This window comes from Nicotiana attenuata, chromosome 2, assembly GCF_001879085.1.
Source record: "Nicotiana attenuata strain UT chromosome 2, NIATTr2, whole genome shotgun sequence".
Lineage (NCBI taxonomy): Eukaryota > Viridiplantae > Streptophyta > Magnoliopsida > Solanales > Solanaceae > Nicotiana > Nicotiana attenuata.
Genome location: NC_031990.1, coordinates 10,427,158 through 10,449,819, shown reverse-complemented (window position 1 = coordinate 10,449,819; position 22,662 = coordinate 10,427,158). Strand labels below are relative to the sequence as shown.

Genomic DNA, 22,662 nt, shown 5'->3' with positions numbered 1-22,662 from the left:
CACTTTTCTGAGAAGCATTTTGAGAAAAATATACTAGAAGCAGTTTTCAAAAGCATGACCAAATACTAATTACTGCTCAAAAGTATTTTTTAAATTGAATACTCAAACAAAAATTAATTCTACCAAAAGTACTTTTTGAAAAGCACATTTAAAAAAACACTTCTTAAAATAAGTGAATTTTAGAAGTTTGGCCAAACCGTGATTAATTAAGATCAACCGAATAGAAGCTGCCTTGTAATCCCCTCCATAAAAGTCAAACTTTCTTTTCCTTGTTCAAATAATACAACCGACTTTTCCACATCAATTAAAAGTCTTTTTTCCATCTCCCTCTGTCGATTTATATATAAATATATATATATATATATATATATATATATAAACCCAAAATAATTAACTCCCTAAAGTTCATTACATCGCCTTCTCCACCCGACTAAAAAACAGAGGGAAGGAAATTTTACATTGAATTGCATTATATGAGCCATGTTTAGCTTTAAAAGTCAATATGGGCCCGTCAATATTCATCTCCTGATCCTCCTGTTCGTATTATCATGTCCAATGATTCCAAATGCGGCGGCGCAGCCATCAGATTCTTCTTCTGGACCGGACAATCGGTTCCGGTATCCAACTGTCAGCCCAGCAATGGCCGTTATTATAGTGGTTCTCATAGCTGCACTGTTTTTCATTGCATTTTTCTCAATTTACATCCGCAACCGCAGCGCCGCTAACGGTAACACCATCCGTCAAACACTTTCCATGCGCCGCCGTAGTGCTGCTGCTGCCACACGTGGACTCGATAATTTGGTCATAGAGACTTTCCCCACTTTTACCTACGCCGAAGTAAAGGATCATCATATCGGTAAAGGAGCTTTGGAATGTGCTGTGTGTTTGAACGAGTTTGAAGACGACGAAACGCTGCGTTTGATCCCAAAGTGTGATCACGTTTTCCACCCTGAATGTATCGATGCTTGGCTCAAGTCTCATGTTACTTGCCCGGTTTGCCGAGCTGACCTTAGTACTCCTCAACCTGATGAACCGCCGGTTCAAGCCGCTGAGGTACCAAACCCTGATCAAGTAGGGACAGAGAATTTGCAGCAAAATAACGAGGTTTCAATACAAGTAGAGAGTGATGAAAATTGTATGCTACAGCAAGAGGAGACCTCTACTGTAATCCCGAAAGCTAATCGAACTTTAAGTTTCAACGTGCCGAACCGGCCTCTGAGGTCTTTTTCTATCAAGAGGCCAAGGATGTTTAACAAGTTCAGGTCACATTCAACCGGCCACGCGTTAGTGGTACCGGGGGAGAATTTGGACCGGTACACTCTCAGATTACCGGAGAATGTTAGAAAAGAGGTGATGAGCCGGGCACTACTGAACCGGACAAAGAGTTGTGCAATCACAATACCAAGATATGGTAGCACTAGAACAGGGAACAGAACCGGAGAGGGAAGCAATATTGGTGCGAGGTCTTTCAGGAGAATTGACCGCTTCGACCAGGAAGCAAAGTCGGACCGGTGGGTTTTCAAGATTGCACCACCGTTCTTTACTAGAGGTCCTTCGATTAAGTCACCAAAAGTAAGGCTTGATATTGAAGAGGGCTCCACATCACGCAATGTGAAAATGGCAGTCAAAATGCCGTCGTTCAAATGCTTAGAGCCAAAAGGTGATGAACCCGGTTTGCTAACAGATGACTCGGCTCGGCCTCCGGTTTAAAGAATTCAAGCCTGTTTACTTTTCGAGTTAAAGAAATCCATATTAGATCCTTTAATCAGCACATGTTTAATGCTTGACTTCAATAGCGTGGCGGAAAGGACAATCTCTTTGTGCGCTGAGGAGAAAGAGTGATCAATGCTAGTTTGGCAGGGTGCTTTGAAACTTTTGGCATAGACTTTATTGCAAAGTATAATGCCAAAAGTTGAAATTCAAGAATATCACTTTCTAGAAATTCATTGAAATGTTGATTAATTTATTATTTTATAAGGATATAATGTTCAACTTGAAGGGGTTTTCAGGGTTAGAAGGGGCTCAAGTGTGTTTATCTAGTAGGTGGTTTTAGTAATTAAGACACCTTCATGATGTAATTATGTTTTGAGAACAGAAAATCTGAAAGGAAATAGACTTGTTGATACTTGTTTTATTTCCTTGGTCAAGATGATGGTGCTGATATTGATTTTCTCATTGTCTGCAAATGGTAAGGTCAGACTAGATAGGGTGATGCGACCCTTTACCCATGTGAAGCGACTCAGGTAGAAAAAAGCGTGCGCTTCCACTAAAAAGCGAGAAGCGACGATGCGAAACGATGCAAGCGAGGGCTTCTCTGTTTTAAACACCTACTAGCCTATTTAATTAAAAAAGGTGATCTTTTATTAAAATATGCAAGTACCAACAGCAACAGAGAGAAAGAGGCGACTAGGGTTTCAAGTTTCCTACACTTTTCATCTTCACAATGCATCAAGTTTGGTCCAGGTACCTCCTCTTTCTCCTCTCTCTCACTGTTTCAACGTTCAAATAGCAACAAAATGCTGACGAATTTTTTTCCGCTTCAGTTCTTTCTCGACGAAATGCTAACGAATTTTTTTTTCGCTTCAGTTCTTTCTCGATCTTCTCCTCTTCGTTGAAATGCTGCCCGGTTCTTCTTTCACTGTTTTTTCATTTGAAATGTTGCCCAATTTTTAACAGAATGGTATACTGCCCTTCATTGAAAAGAAGGGCTACGTTGTCCCTAGTTGATGAACAAGAAGTTGAAGATGACAAGCAATATAATATTGATAGTGAAATATAAGAATTTGATAATCTTGTAGAAGAATAGAATGCTCATTTTATGCTTCAATTGATGCTGCTCTTCGGATTTTACATTGAAGTATTGAACATTTGCTTACAATTACATGTTGTCTATGCAATATTTATTTTAATTTTTTTTAAAAATTCCGCTTTATTTCAAAAAAGCGAGCGCTTCGCTTATTGCTTCTTGCTTTAAGCGAAAAGGGGGTTATCGCTTTTCCTCGCTTCAGGCTCTTCACAACACTGGTCTCAAAATTACTCTTTTGATTTACAATAAAGAAATAAAAGAAGGAAGAATGCACCAAAAGATGCCAAGGGCATGACTTTATTACCTTTATTTTCTTATTTATTTTCACTACCATCTCTTTCTGCAGTGTTAGCCCCATCTATATCAAAGAACACCTAAAATGGGGAAAAGGACTCTGCACTAGCTGAAAACCCCATCAATATATGATTCAGCAGAAATTACAGACGTCAATTAATGAGAAGGGTAATTCAATGTGTCGGATTCATAAGAATCCTCACTCAAGCTAGTAATGGTGAGTATTCTGAGACTACCTTCAAGCAACTAATGATTGCATCACAGTTGCGAAGATTGAAACATGTGGAGATATTCTTGAAGGCAGTAAACTGAGATGGCTGCTTCTCCGTAATGCAAAATACACAGTGAAGGGACAACATGAAGTTTGATGTTTTTTTCACCCAAATTTCAAGATAAGACACCTTCTTTTCTTGTCAGATCTTCCAAATTTATATCCAAGTTCAAGCCCATATTTGGCAATGCACTGAGCATTGCAGGAATATCATGTTGTAGCGTTGCAGCCAACTCCTTGGAAAGGTTACACCAAAGACGACATTGAATAAGCATCACAACAAATACAGTATGTGCTCAAAATAAAATGCATAAACAGCTTACCCTTCTCTTCTCATCCTTTTGACGCTTTATCACCTCCAAAGGCCAGTCCGCGACTAGCTTTTGAAGTTCAATCATGAGATTTTGCCTTCTCGAATCGGGTATTGTCTGCAATGAACATCAGTACTTTCAAGTGTGGTCAAGGATAAATATGCATGAAGCCAAATATTGCAGGATATTAAGTGCAAGAACATGAGAATAATAGGTAAAAATAACAATCACGTCATTTGTTCAGTACTATTACACAGAAATCTTAATCACAATGACAAGCAGAAGGGATAAAGTAATTTCATTTATCTTGTTCAGTTAAGAAACAAAAGAGGATAAGCAAAGATGGAAATGCATGTCAACCTTCTTCCTTAGTTCTTCAAGCACCGTTAAATTGGATGGAATGCACCAAAATCTGGGACCTATAAACCTTCAACAAGGAGAACTAAAGCATTCAAACCCCTCTTTCTTCCCTTTCCCTCCCCTTCATTGAACCAAGCATTGTAAAAACAGCAGTCTATAATCACAGATCACAAGAACACCCCCCCCCAACGTTTGGAAGACCAGAACGGTAAAGATTGGATGAACTTTAAAGAATTTAATATCTGACAAAACATCTAGAATTGGATGATTTGTTCTCTGACATCAGTCGGTCAATTTATAAACATTCAAGAAATCAATATTTGAGTAGGAAAAAGAAAAATCAACATCTGATGCTGCCGATAATTGAGATGGTCACCGATATTAAAAAGCCTATTCCAAGGGGGATACATGATCAATTATCCCAAAAGGAAAGGAGAAAAATTGGGGGGAGGGGGGTATACATGATAATGAATTTTCAGTAATTTATCAAATTGCTGAAGTCAGTAGCGCACATTATCCAATAATCGATATGATGAACAATCTTTTGAGCACATCCATTGTAGTTGTCTAAGAGCAGACTATTCACAAAGCTCCAGTTGCAACCTAATATCATACCATTGCACAAGCTATGCCATGCTTGATGGCACCCTCTCCATAGAACAATAAAATAGAGACTTCAAAACAAGCAAAAACTGGCAGGCACCTGATTGAGTGATTGAATGATGGCAGCAGCATCTCCAGGTTTGTGATCAATTAGCAAAGCCTACAAACGAAATGAAAATTTGTTAATATAGACAAAAAAAGAAACAATTGTGAGACCACATCTGCCCCTCTTCAGTGCTTGGATATACATTTGCCGAAAGAAGATGTTAAATAGTAGGTGCACTTGCAACTTGTAAGCAACTAGAAAGATGAGGAGACATGAGTTTCATAATCATCATCAAGAAATAGAAACCAATCAGCTAGTCGATTTCACAACCAAAGTTAAAGGAATTTCCAAATCAGCTTTCATAACAATGATGCTGCATTTTACCATTATCCAGACTGCTCTAAGGCTGTCAAAAACTACTGGGGCTCTGTGGGAAAATACTTGCCTAGCACTATACATCAACAGTGTGTTGAACTTGATAGCTTGCCCTTATATCAATAAGACTCGTCACATAGCTATGGCTGCCTACTTCAGTTGAATATAATCTGATGGGAAAGAGGAGGTGTTACTATTCAGAGCAATCCAAATGCACATTCTTTCGACAGGTAAGTTACAGTGGTGTTAAATGCAAGAAAGCACCAAAAGATGTGTCAACAAGTCTACTATCGAGAAATCAAACATTTTTTTGGACACTTCTCCAATTGGATATATGATACAAATTGGGATCCCCTTTTAGGTCATTCATTTCTGTGCTGAAACAAGAAAGAGAGGGAGGTAAAGGAAATGTAAAATAAATCAAAACTAAGAAAACGAATTACCTTAGCACATGAAAGTCCACTTGCAAGAGTATGTTCCTTCATGGATTCTGATCGTATCTTCTCAATTTTCCACAAAGCATCCACGTCTCCTTCGGAGCAAAGATGCAGTAACAGCAGAGCGTCAAAGCCACAGCAGTAAGCTTTAGTGTTCATCAGGAAACTATAACCCCATAATTGAAGCCACTAAGATATTCACTTTATTACTTGGTGCACTTTTAAAAACTAACCACCAACCACCACCGTACTCGTGCATAAAATGAGAGGATTCTGATATAAAGTTCTAAATATTTTGAAGTTTTAAATAGGAGAAAAGGAAGAGCAAGTACCTATTTTTGAGGCAAACTCCATCCAAGAGTCCAAGGAAGTCTTTCGTAGCTTCACTCCTGCTTTGACAAACCTTTTACCATACTTACACATCAAGTCCCAGTTATCAGTTTGGGAGCAAATGCTGCAGCAAATCAATCCAACAAGTAAAAAGATCTTTTTAGAAAGAATGAAGTGTATAAGGAAGCAACAGATTATAGTTCAGCCAAGACATAATAATAATATAGATAATTGCTGTTACTTGCATTAAGATACATATTATTATGTTAACACTAGCATAGCTAAGTGGCATTTTGCGTACATGCCTCTTCAAAATAAGTACAGTATCTATCATCCTATCGACACAAACCTCTAGGATGTAAGCTAGGGCCCTAGTCTGAAGTATCCAAAAATTAGGAAGGACTACACAACTTGATCTCAAAAAGCACATTACTACTCAATTGGGTTCTCATAATTTTTATTGAACTAGAGCAGGTCATTGTCTTTATCGCGACATGATGTGACAATGGGTGCAATCCAGCTGGAAAAAAAATGCAACGTAAAGTGCAATTCTTGAAATTGGTCTTGACCTCAAAATAAAGGTATTAATGTGTATAAAACTATGAAAGTCACAGCACAGTTAAGTTTAACAAATAGACCATTGGAATGGAGAAAGCAAGCTTGAAAAGCCCACCAACTCAAATAGTTATCAATCTTCTTATCCAAAGTAGTAGAAAATCCCTATTCGTCCTAAAGGTTCCTACTCCCAGAAAGAGTGCTCAAAGCATGATTAATTATGTCTATTGTCAGTAAAAGAAATGAACATTGACGATTTCATGGATATTATGATCCTCATATTACACATTTATAGAAGTGTCATGCTGGTAAAGAACAATAGGATCGCCAGGGATTTAGTTAGACAACGGAAAATAAAAAATAAAAAGCAAAGAGGGAAGAGATATTGGGTAACAGTTTATACTGGATCAGTACCTGAAGACAATTTCTGCAGTTCCAGGCTGCAGGTTCAAATCATTCTTCTTCACCAGTTTCATAATTTCTACCAACAGTTTAACATCATTATGCTGTTTAGCAAACAACTGCAGTCATACAACACCAAAGTTTTACATGGCTTAGTCATCACACACATATCATACATCATGAAGCCAAAGTAGAACTCCAAATTACCAGTAAATGGTGAGCAGATCCAATATTAGGAGTCAATCCGTACACATTATGCTTCCACAACACTTTCTTACCTGTATACAAGGTGAAGCTCTAACATTCTCAACAAGCTCTTAGTAAGCACAAATACTTGAAGATTCAGTTTAACAATCCATTCAGATACCACTGAAAGAAATCAATTGCATATGATATTTGCAATTTTTCTTTCACCTCATTTATTGACTACTCAAGTTATTCGTCTTTTAGAAAGCTTTAACTTACACATTAGAAAATCCATAAAGACGACCAAAAGCATATCCGGCGTGTCATCCCAGCAAGAATTCCAATCCTAAGATTGTCAATCTTTCCCTCCTAAAAGTTTGTAACCACAAAAATTTCTTAAAAACTCAAATATTTCAAGTATATTCCTACTTAGGATTTTTCCCTCAGAAGAATAATGGAGATTTTAACTAGAATTTTTACAAAAATTAATTTACTTAGCTTGGATGAACAAGTGTACAACGTGATGAGATGCACTTCCGCTTTCAGTCTAAAAATCTAGCTTCCTTATTGATACTAACAAGTTTGCACTACAAATGATTGAAACAAGCAACTAAGCTTAAATACTGAAGAATAGCAAAGAGAACTCAGAAATTTACCCAAGTCAAGTTATTCGTCTTTTAGAAAGCTTTAAGTTACACATCAGAAAATCCAGAAGCACATCCTGTGTGTCATCCCAGCAGGAATCCCAATCCTAAGATGGTCAATCCTTCCCTTCTAAAAGTTTGCAACCACAAAATTTTCTTTAAAACCTCAAATGTGTCAAGTATATTCCTACTTGAGATTTTTCACTCAGGAGAACAATGGAGATTTTAACTAGAATTTACAAAAAATAATTTTACTTAGCTTGTATGAACAAGTGTACGGAGTCAAAGCAACGTGATGAGATGCACTTCCGCTTTCAGTCTAAAAGTCTAGCTTCCTTATTGATACTAACAAGTTTGCACTACAAATGATGGGAACAAGTAACTAAGGTTAAATACTGAAGAATAGCAAAGAGAACTCAGAAACTTACCCAAGTCAATGGCGCCAACACGTACACAAGCCTTTGTAATGTCCTGGCAGAGGGCACAATTGAAGTTTTCATGGATACGGAGATTTGAAAGTCTCTGCACTCAAACATACACCACATGCTACTTACCATTAGACGAGCAAATTAACAAGGACCTCCTATTAATTCAACGAGATAACGAGACTAACAAATATCCGAAGTCTTTGCAAAATGTCGTGTAAAAGATTAACATCTTCACGGTTCGCACAACTTTTTATTAGGGACCACAACCAAGCATTTGGCGGAGCAGATCTTTGTTCCATGACAGATTTCAGCATCTTATCATACAATTCCTTCACAGACTCTGCTATAAAACTACGATTCAGAAATAAATATAAAGATCAAAACCATACGAGAAAACAAACTATCACCTGTTGCCACACTACTTTCAACTGTCCCTGCTTCTGTAGAAAATGATGCCTTGAGCATCATAGAGCATTTTTCACATTGACAAACATTTCTCTGAATATTGTGTTTTGTTTGCATATAATTTCCACAAATTGCAGTACCTGTTTATTCAGAATAGCTATCTTAGGATACCGATATATCAAATCTGTCATTTAGCTGGAAAAAACGCAGCAACTTTACTAGCATTCCAGTATAGCCTTGTCGAAGTTCAAAATCAAATTAATTAGAAAATCTTCAAATAGCAATCATAATTTCTATAAATCAAAACTTTCGCAAGTTTTGACCTAGTAAAATCCAGATTAAAAAAAAAACATCCTCTTACTCAAATCGAAAATGAATAGATACCAGAGGTAAAGTAACCACGCCGTGAAGAAGAATTGAGGCATGATTCAGTAGCTTCATAGGTACAATGAGATTGAATTCGTGACACTTCGTTGAGCAGAATCGGAGACGACGAGTTTCTCAAAACCCTAACGAGCTGGCGAGCCTTCAAAACCCTTTGCATTTTTGCTTTGCCTAATTGAATCAGGTGTTCCCAATTTTTTTTTGGGAACGTCGTCAGATCAAACCGTCCCAGTTTTTGAAGTGTGGACTTATCGAGCACGGTATAGCCAGTTTTCGGACTAGTCATTCAAAAATAGCCAGCGTATACTAAGTCAATGAAAAATAGCCACTATTTTACTGCAACAGAGATCGGTCCAGCATAATATACTGGAGTTCGGTGCACCTGTGTATGAACTACAGCATATTATGCTGCACCGGTATACTTTGCTGGAGCACCGGTGCTCCAAACTCCAGTATATTATGCTGGACCGGTATACTTGCTGGAACTCCACTATATTATGCTGGAGTTCTAGTGTACTTATGCTGGAACTCTATCATATTATGCTGGAGTTCCAGCATACTTATGCTGGAACTCCAGCATAATATACTGGCGTATTTTTCGGGGTTTTAAACTGTGTTTTCGCTCAGTTTTATCTTTACATGAAAAGTGGCTAAATTTCAATTACTTTTGAAACTGGGCTATTTTTGAACGACCAGTTGTAAATCTGGCTATTTTTAAATTTCATCCCTTATCAACCGGTCCAAACTAGGAAGTCCAATTACCTGATCCATATCAAAAAAACCTTGTTGGGCCGGCTGGTAGTCCATTTTTGCTAGCAATTAGTAGGGGCAAGTGCATAGATAGTCATTCTCGAGATGCTATTTAAAGATTAGCCAATACTTATTTTTTTCCTGAAATTTTAAATTAAAATTCATAACTTCAGGACAACTAAGGATATTTTGGTCTTGAAAAATTAAATTGAAAAACTGAAATTTATGATGCACTGACTAATTCCTAAATAGCAACCCTTTAGAGTGGTTACCTAGTGTCATTCCTACCAATATGTGTTTGTCATATGGGATCTTTATAGCAATAGTCGGTCGGATTTATTATTTATTTGTTTAACCGGTATACATAGATTTTATACTAATTATGTATGGTTACACCCATATTCGCTCCATCCCAATTTATACGAAGGTGGTATTTGACTAGGCATGTGTTTAAGAAATAAAGGAAGACTTTTGAAACTTGTGGTCTAAAATAAATCATAGAATTAGTATGACTATAAATTATTTCACTACGGGTAAAAAAGAAAGTTTAACGTTAGATTGTTACTAAATATAGAAAAGTGTCATTTTTTTTTGGGACTGATTAAAAAGAGAAGAGTATCACATAAATTGGGACATAAGGAGTAGCATATGAATTATACATTATATTATACATCGTTCGATTATTTTAGTTTAAGCGGTTGGATAGCATGTATTTAAGTTTATTCTTCTTGTCTTATTAAGAGGCTAAGTTCAAGAATATTCAAGCAGTTGAATTTGATATTGTAAAGCTAAAGAAGAACAATAGCTATTTCATCAATTCTTCGAGAAAGGGAATTTTATCTCTGTATCTACGCAGAATAATCGGACTGGTAATCGGTGTCACCCTCCTCCCTCTATAGGTTTGATTTCGCCATTTTTGATTTTGGTGGATTCTGAAATTCTAACAAATAGTGTACAACATCTGGGTTAAAACAATTTATTACGTTCTTTTAGGGCTTTTAACACAATTCATTGGTCGGCCAAAAAACGTATAAGTTTTAACTTTTTTTCCTATTTTTTCTTTTAAAATACTATAATTCTTGGCCATTAGAGTAAGAATTGTTTCTAATTATTTGAAGAACTGTGAACGAACATCTAAAGCAGTAAGCTTACGATTCGAAATTCTTTATCCTCCGCTCCCTGCATCTGGCGCCCTTGTTTTACCAAATTCAGATTCCAGTCAATTCTCGCCGATTTCTTGATTGGTCTAAATTCCAAAAAAATATAAAATATTCGAATTTCTTATCTTTATTTGAACGAGAAATACATAGAGTATTGCTCCAGCTCATCGCAGTCCATCACCGCCGGCCTGATTACCGTTAACTTCAAGGGCTGCAATCCAGGTTCTATTGTTCCTCTCTTGTCTTAATATTTTAATAGTTTGATATTTTAACGTAATTGTATCTCCTTATCTGCCTAATTTTGTTCTTGGATCTTTAGTTAGTATTTGCCCTAGTATTGTGAAACTATATACATCAGTGATAGCTTTGACTACTTGTTTAGATTGTAATCTACCTATTTACATCTTTATTTTGTACTCCCTCCGTTCACTTTTTCTTGGCACGTATACTAAAAATAGATTTTCATTTTTACTTGACACTTTACGCATATCAAGAGAAGACAAAACAAAATTCCTGTTATACCTACAGTATTTATTACTCATTTCAAACCATTTTCTCAAATCTAATAAAATATGCATCAATTAATATGGTTATCATGGTAAATTATGCACTTCATTTATTATTTCTTAAGGAACGTGAAAAGTCAAGTGCCAAGTAAAAGTGAACGGAGGGAGTATCTTTATTTCATATATCCCTAGTAGTTCTATTCTAGTTTTTCACATTTTCTTTGTGACCTTTTGTTGTAGATTATAGTTGCTTTTTTATTTTTTTATTTCTTCACATGTTTATCTAACCTTTAGTTGTAGATTATAGTTCCCGCTAGTTCTCTTATTTTATTTATTCACCTGTTTTGCGACCTTTACTGGTAGATTATATTTCGGTAATTCATTTTATTTTTGTTGCTTGTTTTTGGGATAGTACTTACATAGTGACTCCTAGATTATAGTGGCTTGGGTAAACGATGGTAGGGTGGTCTTGTCCTCGGGGGTGCCAGCACGGGGGAGGGGGTGCGGGGGGTAAGAGGGTAAGAGGGCTAAGGGAGCTACTAGGCTGAGAGTGGGGTCTTGGAACATAGGAACTTTGATTGGAAAATCTGTAGAGTTAGCGAAGATTCTCGAGAAAAGGAAGATTAATATAGCTTGTGTACAGGCTAGGTGGGCAGGAGATAAGACGCGGGATGTGGGCAGTTTCAAACTTTGGTATTCTGGGAGGGTGGGGGTAGGAACAAGGTAGGTATCTTGGTTGATAAGGACCCCGTGATCTAGTGGTAGAGGTTAGGAGGGTGAATGATAGGTTGATGACTATTAATCTAGTTGTTGGAGGTTTTACTTGGAACATAATCAGTGCGTACGCACCCCAAGCAGGTTTGGATGAGGAAGTCAAGAGGCGTTTATGGGAGGATTTGAATGAGATGGTGCGGGGTATCCCGCTCACCAAGAATCTTTTCATAGGAGGAGATTTCAACGGCCACATTGGAGCGGCGTCTAGGGGGTATGATAATGTGCATGGTGGCTTTGGTCTTGGAGATAGAAATGGAGGAGGAACGTCTTTGCTGGACTTTGCTAGAGCATTTGATTTGGTGATAGCAAACTCGAGTTTCCCCGAAGAAGATGGAGCACTTGGTCACCTTCTGGAATTCGGTGGCCGAGACTCAGATTGATTATTTACTCTGTAGGAAGTCTGATAGGTCTTTGCACGAATTACAAGGTCATCCCGAGTGAGAACCTCTTGACCCTTCATAGGCTCTTGGTCATGGATCTTGAGATCACGAGGACGAGGAGGAAGAGGGAAATGTATAGCCAACATAGGATCAAGTGGGGAGCCTTGACGGAAGCTAAAGCGCAGGAGTTGGGGGTCAAGCTGGTGACTATGGGGGCTTGGAGGAGTAGTGGGGACGCAAGCTCTACGTGGACCACGACTACGCAGTGCATTAGGGAAGCCACGAGAGAGGTATTAGGGGTCTTAAAGGGTTACTTTGGTGGGCGCAGGGGGAGACCGGTGATGGAATGGAGAGGAGCAAGGAAAAGTGGAAACAAAGAAAGCATCATATTTGAAGCTAGTGGAAAGTGTAAACAAGGAAGAGAATAGGGCGAATAGGGAGCATTATAAGTTTGCTAAGAAAGAGGCAAAGCTAGCAGTTACAACGGCCAAGACAACAACTTTTAGTCGTTTGTATGAGGAACTCGAGGGCCGAGGTGGGGATAAGAGGTTGTTCAGGTTAGCCAAGGCACGAGAAAGGAAGGCGCGTGACTTGGACCAATTGAAGTGCATCAAGGACGAAGAAGGTAGATTTTTGCTAGATGAGGGGCTTATCCGTCAGAGATGGCAGACCTACTTCCACAGTCTCTTGAACGAGGAGGGGGACATGAGCATTGTACTGGGTGATTTGGAACTCTCCGGGAGTCGTTGTGACTTTGGGTATTGTAGGCGGATTAGAGTTGATGAAATTGAGGGGGTTATGCTTAAGATGAGCAGGGGCAAAGCGACCGGGCCGGATGAAATTCCGGTGGAGTTTTAGAAGAGGGCGGGCAAAGCAGGCTTGGAGTGGCTCACTAGGTTATTTAATGTCATTTTTAGAACGAAGAAGATGCCCGAAGAGTGGAGGTGGAGCACGATGGTTCCTGTATACGAGAACAAGGGTGATATCCAAAATTGCAATAACTATCGGGGTATCAAGCTACTTAGCCATACTATGAAAGTCTAGGAGAGAGTGATAGAGCTAAGGGTGAGGAGGATTGTGTCTATTTCTGAGAACCAGTTTGGGTTTATGCCGGGGCGTTCAACAACAGAAGTCATTCACCTCGTTAGGAGATTGATTGAGCAGTATAGGCAGAGAAAGAAGGACTTGCATATGGTATTAATCGACTTAGAAAAGGCGTATGATAAAGTTCCGAGAGTGGTTTTGTGGAGATGTTTGGAGGCTAGAGGTGTGTCTGTTGCCTACGTTAGGTTGATTAAGGACATGTATGATGAAGTAAAGACCCGAGTAAGTACAGTGGGTGGGGACTTAGACCATTTCCGTCATGATGGGGTTGCATCAGGGGTCGGCACTCAGCCCTTTTTTGTTTGCTCTGCCGATGGACGTACTGACGCGCCACATCTAAGGAGAGGTGTCGTGGTGCATGCTATTTGCAGATGATATTTTATTGACTGACCAGACGCAATACGGTGTCAACGCACAATTAGAGGTATGGTGGCAGACCCTGGAATCTAAAGGTTTCAGCTTGAGCAGGACCAAGACAGAATCTTGGAATGTAAGTTCAGTGGCGAGACTCGGGGAGGGGAAGGGGAGGTGAGGCTGGACTCACAGGTCATTCCTAGGAGATGAAGTTTTAAGTACCTTGGATCTATTATTCAGAGGGATGTGGAGATTGATGAAGATGTCACACATCATATTAGGGCGGGATGGATGAAATGGAGACTCGCTTCCGGTGTTTTGTGTGACAAGAAGGTGCCACCAAAACTTAAGGATAAGTTCTACAGAGTGGTGGTCAGACCAACGATGTTTGTATGGGGATGAGTGTTGGCCAGTCAAGATAGCTCATTTCCAGAATATGAAGGTAGCAGAGATGAGGATGTTGAGATGAATGTACAAGAATACCGGGTTAGATAGGATCTGAAATGAGGTTATTCGCGACAAGGTGGGTGTCACACCACCTTTTTCTACCCCGAAAGGGTATAAGGGAGTTTTTTTTCAATTTAAGTGACAATCGAAACGGGATTATTTATCAAATTCAGAGTCACCACTTGGGATAATTTATGGTGTCCAAAGTCACCGATTTAAAATCCCGAATCGAGGAAGTTTGACTCTGTTTTACAGTCCGTGAAACACAAAAATCCGGGTAAGGAATTCTGTTAACCCGGGAGAAGGTGTTAGGCATTCCCGGGTTTCGTGGTTTTAGCATGGTCTCTTTAATCATACTTGGCTTAATTAAATTGTCTAATTACTTATTTTAGAACCTATGTGCATTCATTTTTTATTAGGAAATTATCTTTAACAGGTCACGCGTACGTGTACCCGTTTGTTCGGCGCGTCAAAAATTATGTCACGCGAACGTGTCCACAATTAATAACGCTTTGTTATTATTAGGAAAGTTTAGTCGAAGTTGCGCGAACGCATACTCCGGTTTTGTTTTTAAGATGTAATTATGTCACGCGAGCGTGTACACAACCACGATGGTATATTGAATGTGCCTAAAGCAAACTACGAATATTCATCTTTTAAAGCTAAGTTTGGAATTTAATGTATGGCTACTGACTTGTAAGTAACTAAAAGTGATCTGCTGAACCTTTATTTATCTAAAAAGAATCTAGGCTAGCATTAAGCCTAAAATTATTTAAAGACTTTCTTTTTTTAAAAAAAAAAAAGGGGAAATAAGACAACTGGGCTCAAAATCGAGCCCAGGAGCGAAGGCAAGGGCAAACGGTCACACAACTTCAAATGGGCCAAATGCCAGGCCCACTTTTGCACAACTGCCTTCAATACTAGAAGCCCATGTTTATTATACCAAGCAGAAAGTTTAATAGACAAAATTGCTGAAGCGAATTTGGTAGGCATGGCAATTTCTGATTATTCTAGGGTGAGCTAGGCCTGCAGAAGGCCCAATAGGCTATTTGATCACAATCCTTTTAAAAAAAAACACAAATGCTGACACTATTTGGGCCTTGCAAATAAGCCCATCATATGAGAAAAGGGTCCAGAATCACACCGGAGGTGATCCTGACCAGGCCACCCATCTAGGCCCACCTTTGGCCCAATTTGTTACTGAAGCCTGCTGGCCCTCTGAATACAATTAACAACTACTACACAAATCCTGGAAATCAAAACTACTGACTACATATCACAGATCTTAGCTAATTACCAATATTAGTACAATACTAACTTAAACTACTACTAACTAATCATATAAAACTAGTCACATAACCCTTTTCATTATAAACGTAATTCTAAGCTAATATCGGAACCATGATTTGGCATTTAAACCATTGAATTTCTTTGAAACAAAGGATGAAATTGGACACACAAAAAGAAATATCAACAACATCCAGCATCCTGGCCTTCGAACAACACCACAAAACTAAACTACTTTTGAATACACAAACATAAAGACCTCTAGCCAGATCACAACTATCATAATAAGTCCAAGATTCTAAAATAAAGCTAAGTACAGAATTACAAAACAGTGGGAAAGAATGAAAGGAAACATATAGGAAAGAATTGAAACATGAAATTTGAACATGAGATTCATATTACAATCACATCTTTAAATAACATGAACATGGCTTCATTAACTGCGCGCTTGTAATTCTCATAGTCACCTAGAGTTTCAGAGATACCTGGTTATGAAATACAAAATAAGGTGAGTGAGCTGAGAGCAATAAGAGCCAGCAAACAGAAACGAAATTAGCAACTAGGAACAGCAGTATGCAGCTTCAAGCTCAATCCATATCTCGATTTGGGTGACCAGAAATTTTCCAGAATTTTTGTTCTAATTTTGTGAAAATCAGAATGAAGAGTAGCTAACAATAAAAATAATAGAGCTGAAGTTTTTGGGGTGTTTTTCTTAGGGTCTGAAAATCTGTCTAAAATGAATGAAGAAGGGTTCTATATATAGCTCTTAAAGAGTGCCATGTGCTGAAAAGGATAAGGGAATTATTTCCTTCAGCCACAAGGCATCTTTTAACAACTTGGACAGCTGGCTGTCCCTCATTGGTTTCAGCATTTTTGTGCTAATCAAATGAGGCCAACTACCCCTATTCTAGACCCTTCTTTCATTGGCCTTATCTGAAATTCCTATTTCATACCCTTCCAATGACCCCTTAAGTTGTTCTTTATTGTTTAATTAACCCCTACAAATTCTAAATAATTTACAAACTGTGGCAAACAGAGACAAACAAGCAAATAGACAAATCAAAAGTAAATAAGAAAGCTGAAAGTGAACATCTGAAAACTTAAAATAATCCTAACCTCTAAAATGAGCCAAATTTATAATGAAACACCATAAATGTTCTTCAGACTAACAATTTTGATGATGATAATACGAGATGACTGAATACAAACTAAACCTAGGCTAATTAGGCAGTAATTAAACCAAGCTATTAAAAGTTAAACTAATTAAACCAAACAATAACTAAGACTAATAATAAACTAAACTTGCTTTACGAGTTAAATGGGTTAAACAGAGCTAAACCACATTAACAAACCTTGACCGAACAAACTAATGATTCTGAGTCCAGATACATAGATTAAGGAACGCTAAAGCCTACTGACTAAGCATGAGAAAAATCCTAACAGTCCACCGATTAAGGCTACCTAAACATTCTTCATTTTTGGTCAAAGAAAGGGAAAATAGAAGAAGACAGAGTGAAGAAGGAGAGAAGAAGATAAAGGAAAAGGAGAAGAAAAGAACGAAGAAATAGAAAGAGAAGAAGAAGATTAGAGATACCTAATTAGACGGACGACAGTTGGCTCAGGTGGGATTCCGGCCTCCTCCGATTTAGACCGAAATAAGTGTTAATCGGATGTTCTTGTTGAGAACAAACGACTAACACCAGTTTCAGGTCTAAATTGCCTTTGGAAACTCGAAAGCATTCTGCATGTCCCCAGATCTGAAATTGGTGGGATTTGGGTGGTGTTGATACCCAATTTTTTCCTGTATATTTTTGTGTCCAAATATTTTTAGTATTTTTCCTAATTTTTAAAAGATTTTTAAATCAATTTATTGCCCTATTTTAGCAATACATAATTATTCCTCAAATTATCATTTTTGGTGATTAATTTATTTTATTCTCATATTTATCCCAAAATATAGCTAAGGTAATTTTTTTTGCACATTTTTACAAACTTATCTAGTATTTTTAAAGCTAAATTGCATATAATTGCAATATTAGCCTATGTTAAGAATTAATTGCGTTTATAATTACCAATTTTATTCCAGTATTTCTAATTTAATATTTATATATTATTAATAAATTTAGTACCTTTAATTTGTTTTCAGAAATCATTTTACTATTTTATAAAAATAAAAAGGGTAAAAAAAGGTGGTCGTATTTAAAAATCTAAGCCTACTTATTTTCAATTTTTAGCCCTAAATCGACACCCCAAACTTAACCCAAACTTTTCTAAACTCTTCAAACTTAGGACCGGGCCCAAACTTCCTAAACTACCCGCCTCGGACCGGATTAATCAAACCGCCCAGGCTTCCCAACACAAATCCAGTCGTTGATCAATGATCAACGGCCACGATCTCTTCTTTTCCTTTTTATTTCCAAACCCCCCACCTCTAAATCACTCTCATCTATCAGCCCTTTGATCCCTTCACCCCCTCAAACTCTCCGAACTTCTCTGAACCTAATCGTCTCCTACCATCTCCCACCTGAAACCACCGGAATCCATGGCTTCTCAGGCTGGGGAGTCTATACTCACCTCCTATTGCTCCTCTGTGCTTTGATACCTGAAGATTCGAGGCCTGACTACGAAGGTTTTACCCTGACCTCTATCGATTTAAGGTTCTATGGTCATCTCGGATTGCTCCGGGTACTATAGTTGTTTGAGTCTGATTCCGACCTCTCCGACTCAGATCGATGACCTCTCAAAGCCTTTCTCATTTCTAGGGTTCTTCTGAAACCCTAACCCTTTGAGGTTTTCTCCGATTTCTTTAGATCTGTGGGGTATCTGTGCTCTCTTTGAGTTTTCAAACGATTTCCCTAACTTTTCTTTCGAAAATTAATTTTTAAAATCTTTCTTTCCGATCTAGGGTTTTCTGAAAAAATGTTTAAGTGTTTCTCTTCCCCCTTTCTTTTGTGTATTTGCCTCTATTTTGCTCCTGTGTTTTTATCTACCACGTTTGTGTATGTGTTCTGTTCTTATATGCTCTTCTACTGAGTTTTTATACTCCGTTCTTGTATGTTCTTTTTTACTATGTTTTATATGCTCCATGCTTGTATGTTTTTCTACCATGTTTTCCATACTATGTTCTCGCATTTTCTTCTACTATGTTCTGCTATGTTTTGCCTACTACATTCTTTCTACTGTGTTCTTAAGGTTTTGCTACTTTTCTTCTACTGAGCCTTGCTTGAATTTCTCCTGAAAGATCCTCTTAAGCATGCTTCTTCTACTGTTCTTATTAGTATTTGCCATTATGTTCTTTGAATCCTTCTACTGTGATTGCATGTTACTTTGCTATCATGTTTTATCATGAGTTCTGTTGTTGAAGAAGCCTATTCTTTTTCTAAAACTTCTAAACATGATTTCGATTCAATTGCCTGCCCTCTCATCTCCGCTTTATGGTTTGCTTGAACTAGGGTTTTATTTCGAAACCCCTAATTCTTTCAGATTGACTTCGAGTCTTCGAATTGAGTTTGGACTTCTTTGTTTTCATATGACTCCGACCTTTTGCTAAACTCTTCTATACTGGATTTCTACTGATTTTACAATGACACTACAGTCTTCTTTCATGCTTAACGTGTTTGTATGCTCTTTATATATGATGAACTTCCCTCTAAAGTAGTTTTTAAATCTGTAATTAGTCCATACTCCCTTCTGAATATGGGTCTAATTGATTCCCTTTCCATGTTTGCTAATTTCCTTTAAGTTAAAAACCTTTCCCAACTTTTGACTCGGTTCATTCATAACAAATCTCTAACCTCTGATTTCTTGGCTATTAATTGATTTTTTTTCCTTAATTGCACAACCGTGTATTTCAAATTCTGTTTTTAAATAAAACTCTTATGTATTCACCCCTAATTGCCTACTTTGCACAAAGTGTTTGATTAATTTCTTTCCTTAATTAGTTTATACCCGTTTGAATCTGAATCCCTTAATTAAAGGGAGTCTTGTGTAATTGATTGACAATCAGTTCTTCAATTATTTTCTTACCCTATTTTCTCATGACTTTTACACTATAAATACACGATTATTGAACACACAACACACACGATTAACAATTCAGAATCTCTTCTGAATTCTCACTCTCACATAATAGAACTCTCTCTTCTTGTCTGCATTCTGACTTTCACAAGACTACTGCTTTTTCCCTATTTGTTTCCTTGAAACTGGTATATCCTAATTTTAATTTTCAGCATCACCACAATGTGTTTACTACACCTTTCTACATCTATGTATACTTTATTACTTCTGCAGATTTAAATACTTAAACTAGCAAGTTGTTTTCTTTTGCTTGTTTCTGTTATGAACCCCACCTCCCTATTCCCTTTATGTGCTTTGAGTTACAGTTTAAAATATGGCAATATGCAAGTTATTGTCTATGGATTAAACTTGATCCCTTAGGGGATCCTGACCTCTAAACAATGTGTTCCAGTAGGCTTATGGGTGTGCCAGCATCTCCCATTGTTGGGTTATGCCCACTAGCCTGCTCTTTACCTCTTGCAACTCCCCATTCCCTATATCACTATGTGTACTGTTTCCCTTCCCTTTTCCCCTTTCAGAATGCTGCACTTGCACTCTCTCTCTTAGTTCCTAAGTTCTGCCCCCCTCTTGTGAGCCTTGCCTTGGGACCTTGAGTTCCCTCTGAACTTGGACACCTGAGGGCTGGCCCTTCCCCAATGAACTTTGGCACACCCCAAATGAGAGAAAGGCTTTGAAACATTGATCTCTTGGAGTTGATTTACTTCATACTTCAGACAGGAAGCCTGAATCAGGCTCTCCTTGGTTGTACCTTTCGATTTCTGATGTATTTTCTTTACTCTATTTTCTTTGGATTGTAATAATTTTGTAATAAACTCCCGGGGACGGTTAGTGAAAAGGGAGGGGTAACCATGCATGTAAAAGGGTAGACAACTTGCCTATATGAATCTCTAATTTCAGTATTTTCTCATATAGTTACCATGCCTATAAGATTTCTGCATTTTTTATGTAGTTACCATGCCTATAAGCATTCCTGCATTCTCATTTAGTTACAATGTCTATAAGAACTTCAGCATTCTCATTTAGATGCCATGGCTATAGGGATCCTGCACTTTCATGTAGATATTATGTCTCCAGCTTCTGCACATGCACGTAGAAAATATGCCTATAGGTCCTTTCTGATTCTTGCATACCCGCTTTTCACTAGGCAAACTTGTCTATAGGTCTTAATAACCAAAAAATGTAATCATATATCACGCAACGCTTAGATATCATGTTATAGAATTTCTGTACTCTTCCATGTCTATAACAATATTTTTTAAGTTGGCAAACACATAGAAAGCATGCCTATAGGGGTTCTAATCAAATCTGAATCGCCTCACTCGTTGGTAAGTTTAAACCTAGCAGTAATAACGTATTACCAATGGCAGAACTTGTGCTCTTCTAAAACTCGTTTTTTTAACTGGCAACTTTCTTTTTTCCTAAATTAATCTGCAATCAGTTTTCTTCTTTGTTTCTGAAATCAGTAGATATCATGCCTATAGGTTCCGTCTAACACTTAGGCAAACCATAGGATACGTTTATAAACCAAATCAGATTTTATTAACTACAACCAGCAGGCAGGCCTGGGTCGGGCTTCTTATCTGAACTATGTAATAAATCAGTCTGCCTCAAACCTTTTAAGTTTAATTAGACCTTAAACAGTACGTGCAAGACATGCTAAACTATGTGCTTCTTTGGTTTAAAGGAGGTCTGTCTGAGCCTTTATTTGTTTATATGTTTTTCCTCAAATTTGCTATATGTGTTTTTGCCTGTCGCCTTAGTATTTTACCTTTTGAAACCACAAATAAGCCAATATCCCTTCCCTTTAGGATTAGTAGTCCCAAGTACCTCCGGGGCTGATAGGATTGGGACGGGTAATAGCATGCAATAAGAAAACGAGACTATTCCGCGTTTTAATACTTAACGGGGTGGGAAAGAGTAGATATGTATATGATGACCATGCGATAACACCACATGTATAAGTGATTACCGGGTATTGTGTGGGGTGATCCATATTATTAATAAACCTAGGACCCCCTTTCCTTTGTTCTTTGTTTCTTTTAAATCTTTTAAAACGTTTCTTCTAAATCAACTCTCTTTAAATCCCCTCTTATTTGAAGTCTTACTTGCCTATGTGTTATTTGTACTTTAAGTCACAATAATAGTTTTGCCGGGAACCACACTAGTGGATCCTGAGGGGTGCCTAACACCTTCCCCTTGGGATAATTTCAAGCCCTTACCCAATCTCTGGTTATCCAAACAAAACCCTTCTTAGTGTCCTAATGCACTTAAATCATTAGGTGGCGATTCTTCAATTCTCTTAAACCCAATTCCCAAAAGGGAATGAGTTGTCCTTCCAAATGTCATAAACCCGATTTCGCGAGAAAAAAGGGGCGCAACAGGTGGGATTTAGTGAAAACTAATGGCGGATTTGGGAAGAAGGGGGCGTGAGGATTGTAGACATGTGATTTTTGACCCTCCCCGAGATTTCACCCATTTTAGCGTAAAATATTTAGTTTAGGCCTAATATTGATATTTCAATTAGTTTTGACTGTTTTACTTTATTTTATCAAAAAAAAATGAAAATTACAAAAAAATATTTCTTCCTTTTAGTTGCTTTTAGTTCATATACCTTTCGTAAAACTATAAAAAAAATACAAAAATAGTACCTTATTTTTATTTTAATATGATATTTGAAAATACAAAAAAAAATAGGTTTGTTTCAACGATTAGTCTTATTTTAATAGTTATTTTATTTAAGTAAGATTAATTAGTAAATAAGGTAGTATTTTAGTCTTATTCACGGAGAAAGAAAAAATTTGGGCTCGAACAACCCATTTTTAGGCCTAATTTTTTGATCTAGCCCATAGCAACCGAAGCCCAATACCCTAAAACCCTAATAAAACTATACAAAGACCCCTAGACCTAAGAGCTATCAGGGGAAGATACAAAAAAAAAGAGAACCTACAAAGCTAGACTTAAGAATCCGCCGCTGAACCAAAAAAAA

The 22,662-nt window shown here is 37.7% G+C and overlaps 4 protein-coding genes across 4 annotated transcripts; 3 read left to right on the top strand and 1 right to left on the bottom strand.

Annotated features, from left to right (window-relative positions):
* LOC109244239 (E3 ubiquitin-protein ligase ATL31-like) lies at positions 384-2,147 on the top strand. Its single transcript, XM_019411298.1, has one exon. The coding sequence runs from the start codon at positions 481-483 to the stop codon at positions 1,708-1,710; it is 1,230 nt and encodes a 409-aa protein (XP_019266843.1). The 5' UTR covers positions 384-480; the 3' UTR covers positions 1,711-2,147.
* Positions 3,076-9,085, bottom strand: LOC109244249. Its single transcript, XM_019411310.1, has 11 exons — positions 8,838-9,085; positions 8,456-8,593; positions 8,234-8,388; positions 8,049-8,142; positions 6,998-7,068; positions 6,803-6,909; positions 5,836-5,957; positions 5,510-5,598; positions 4,746-4,805; positions 3,695-3,799; positions 3,076-3,607 (listed from the first exon to the last, which is right to left on the bottom strand). Exons 1-11 carry the CDS (start codon positions 8,995-8,997, stop codon positions 3,488-3,490), a joined length of 1,221 nt encoding a protein of 406 aa, XP_019266855.1. The 5' UTR covers positions 8,998-9,085; the 3' UTR covers positions 3,076-3,487.
* Positions 12,500-13,265, top strand: LOC109216461. Its single transcript, XM_019380621.1, has 2 exons — positions 12,500-12,697; positions 12,804-13,265. The coding sequence occupies exons 1-2, from the start codon at positions 12,500-12,502 to the stop codon at positions 13,263-13,265; spliced, it is 660 nt and encodes a 219-aa protein (XP_019236166.1).
* On the top strand, positions 13,515-13,886 carry LOC109216452. Its single transcript, XM_019380612.1, has one exon. The coding sequence runs from the start codon at positions 13,515-13,517 to the stop codon at positions 13,884-13,886; it is 372 nt and encodes a 123-aa protein (XP_019236157.1).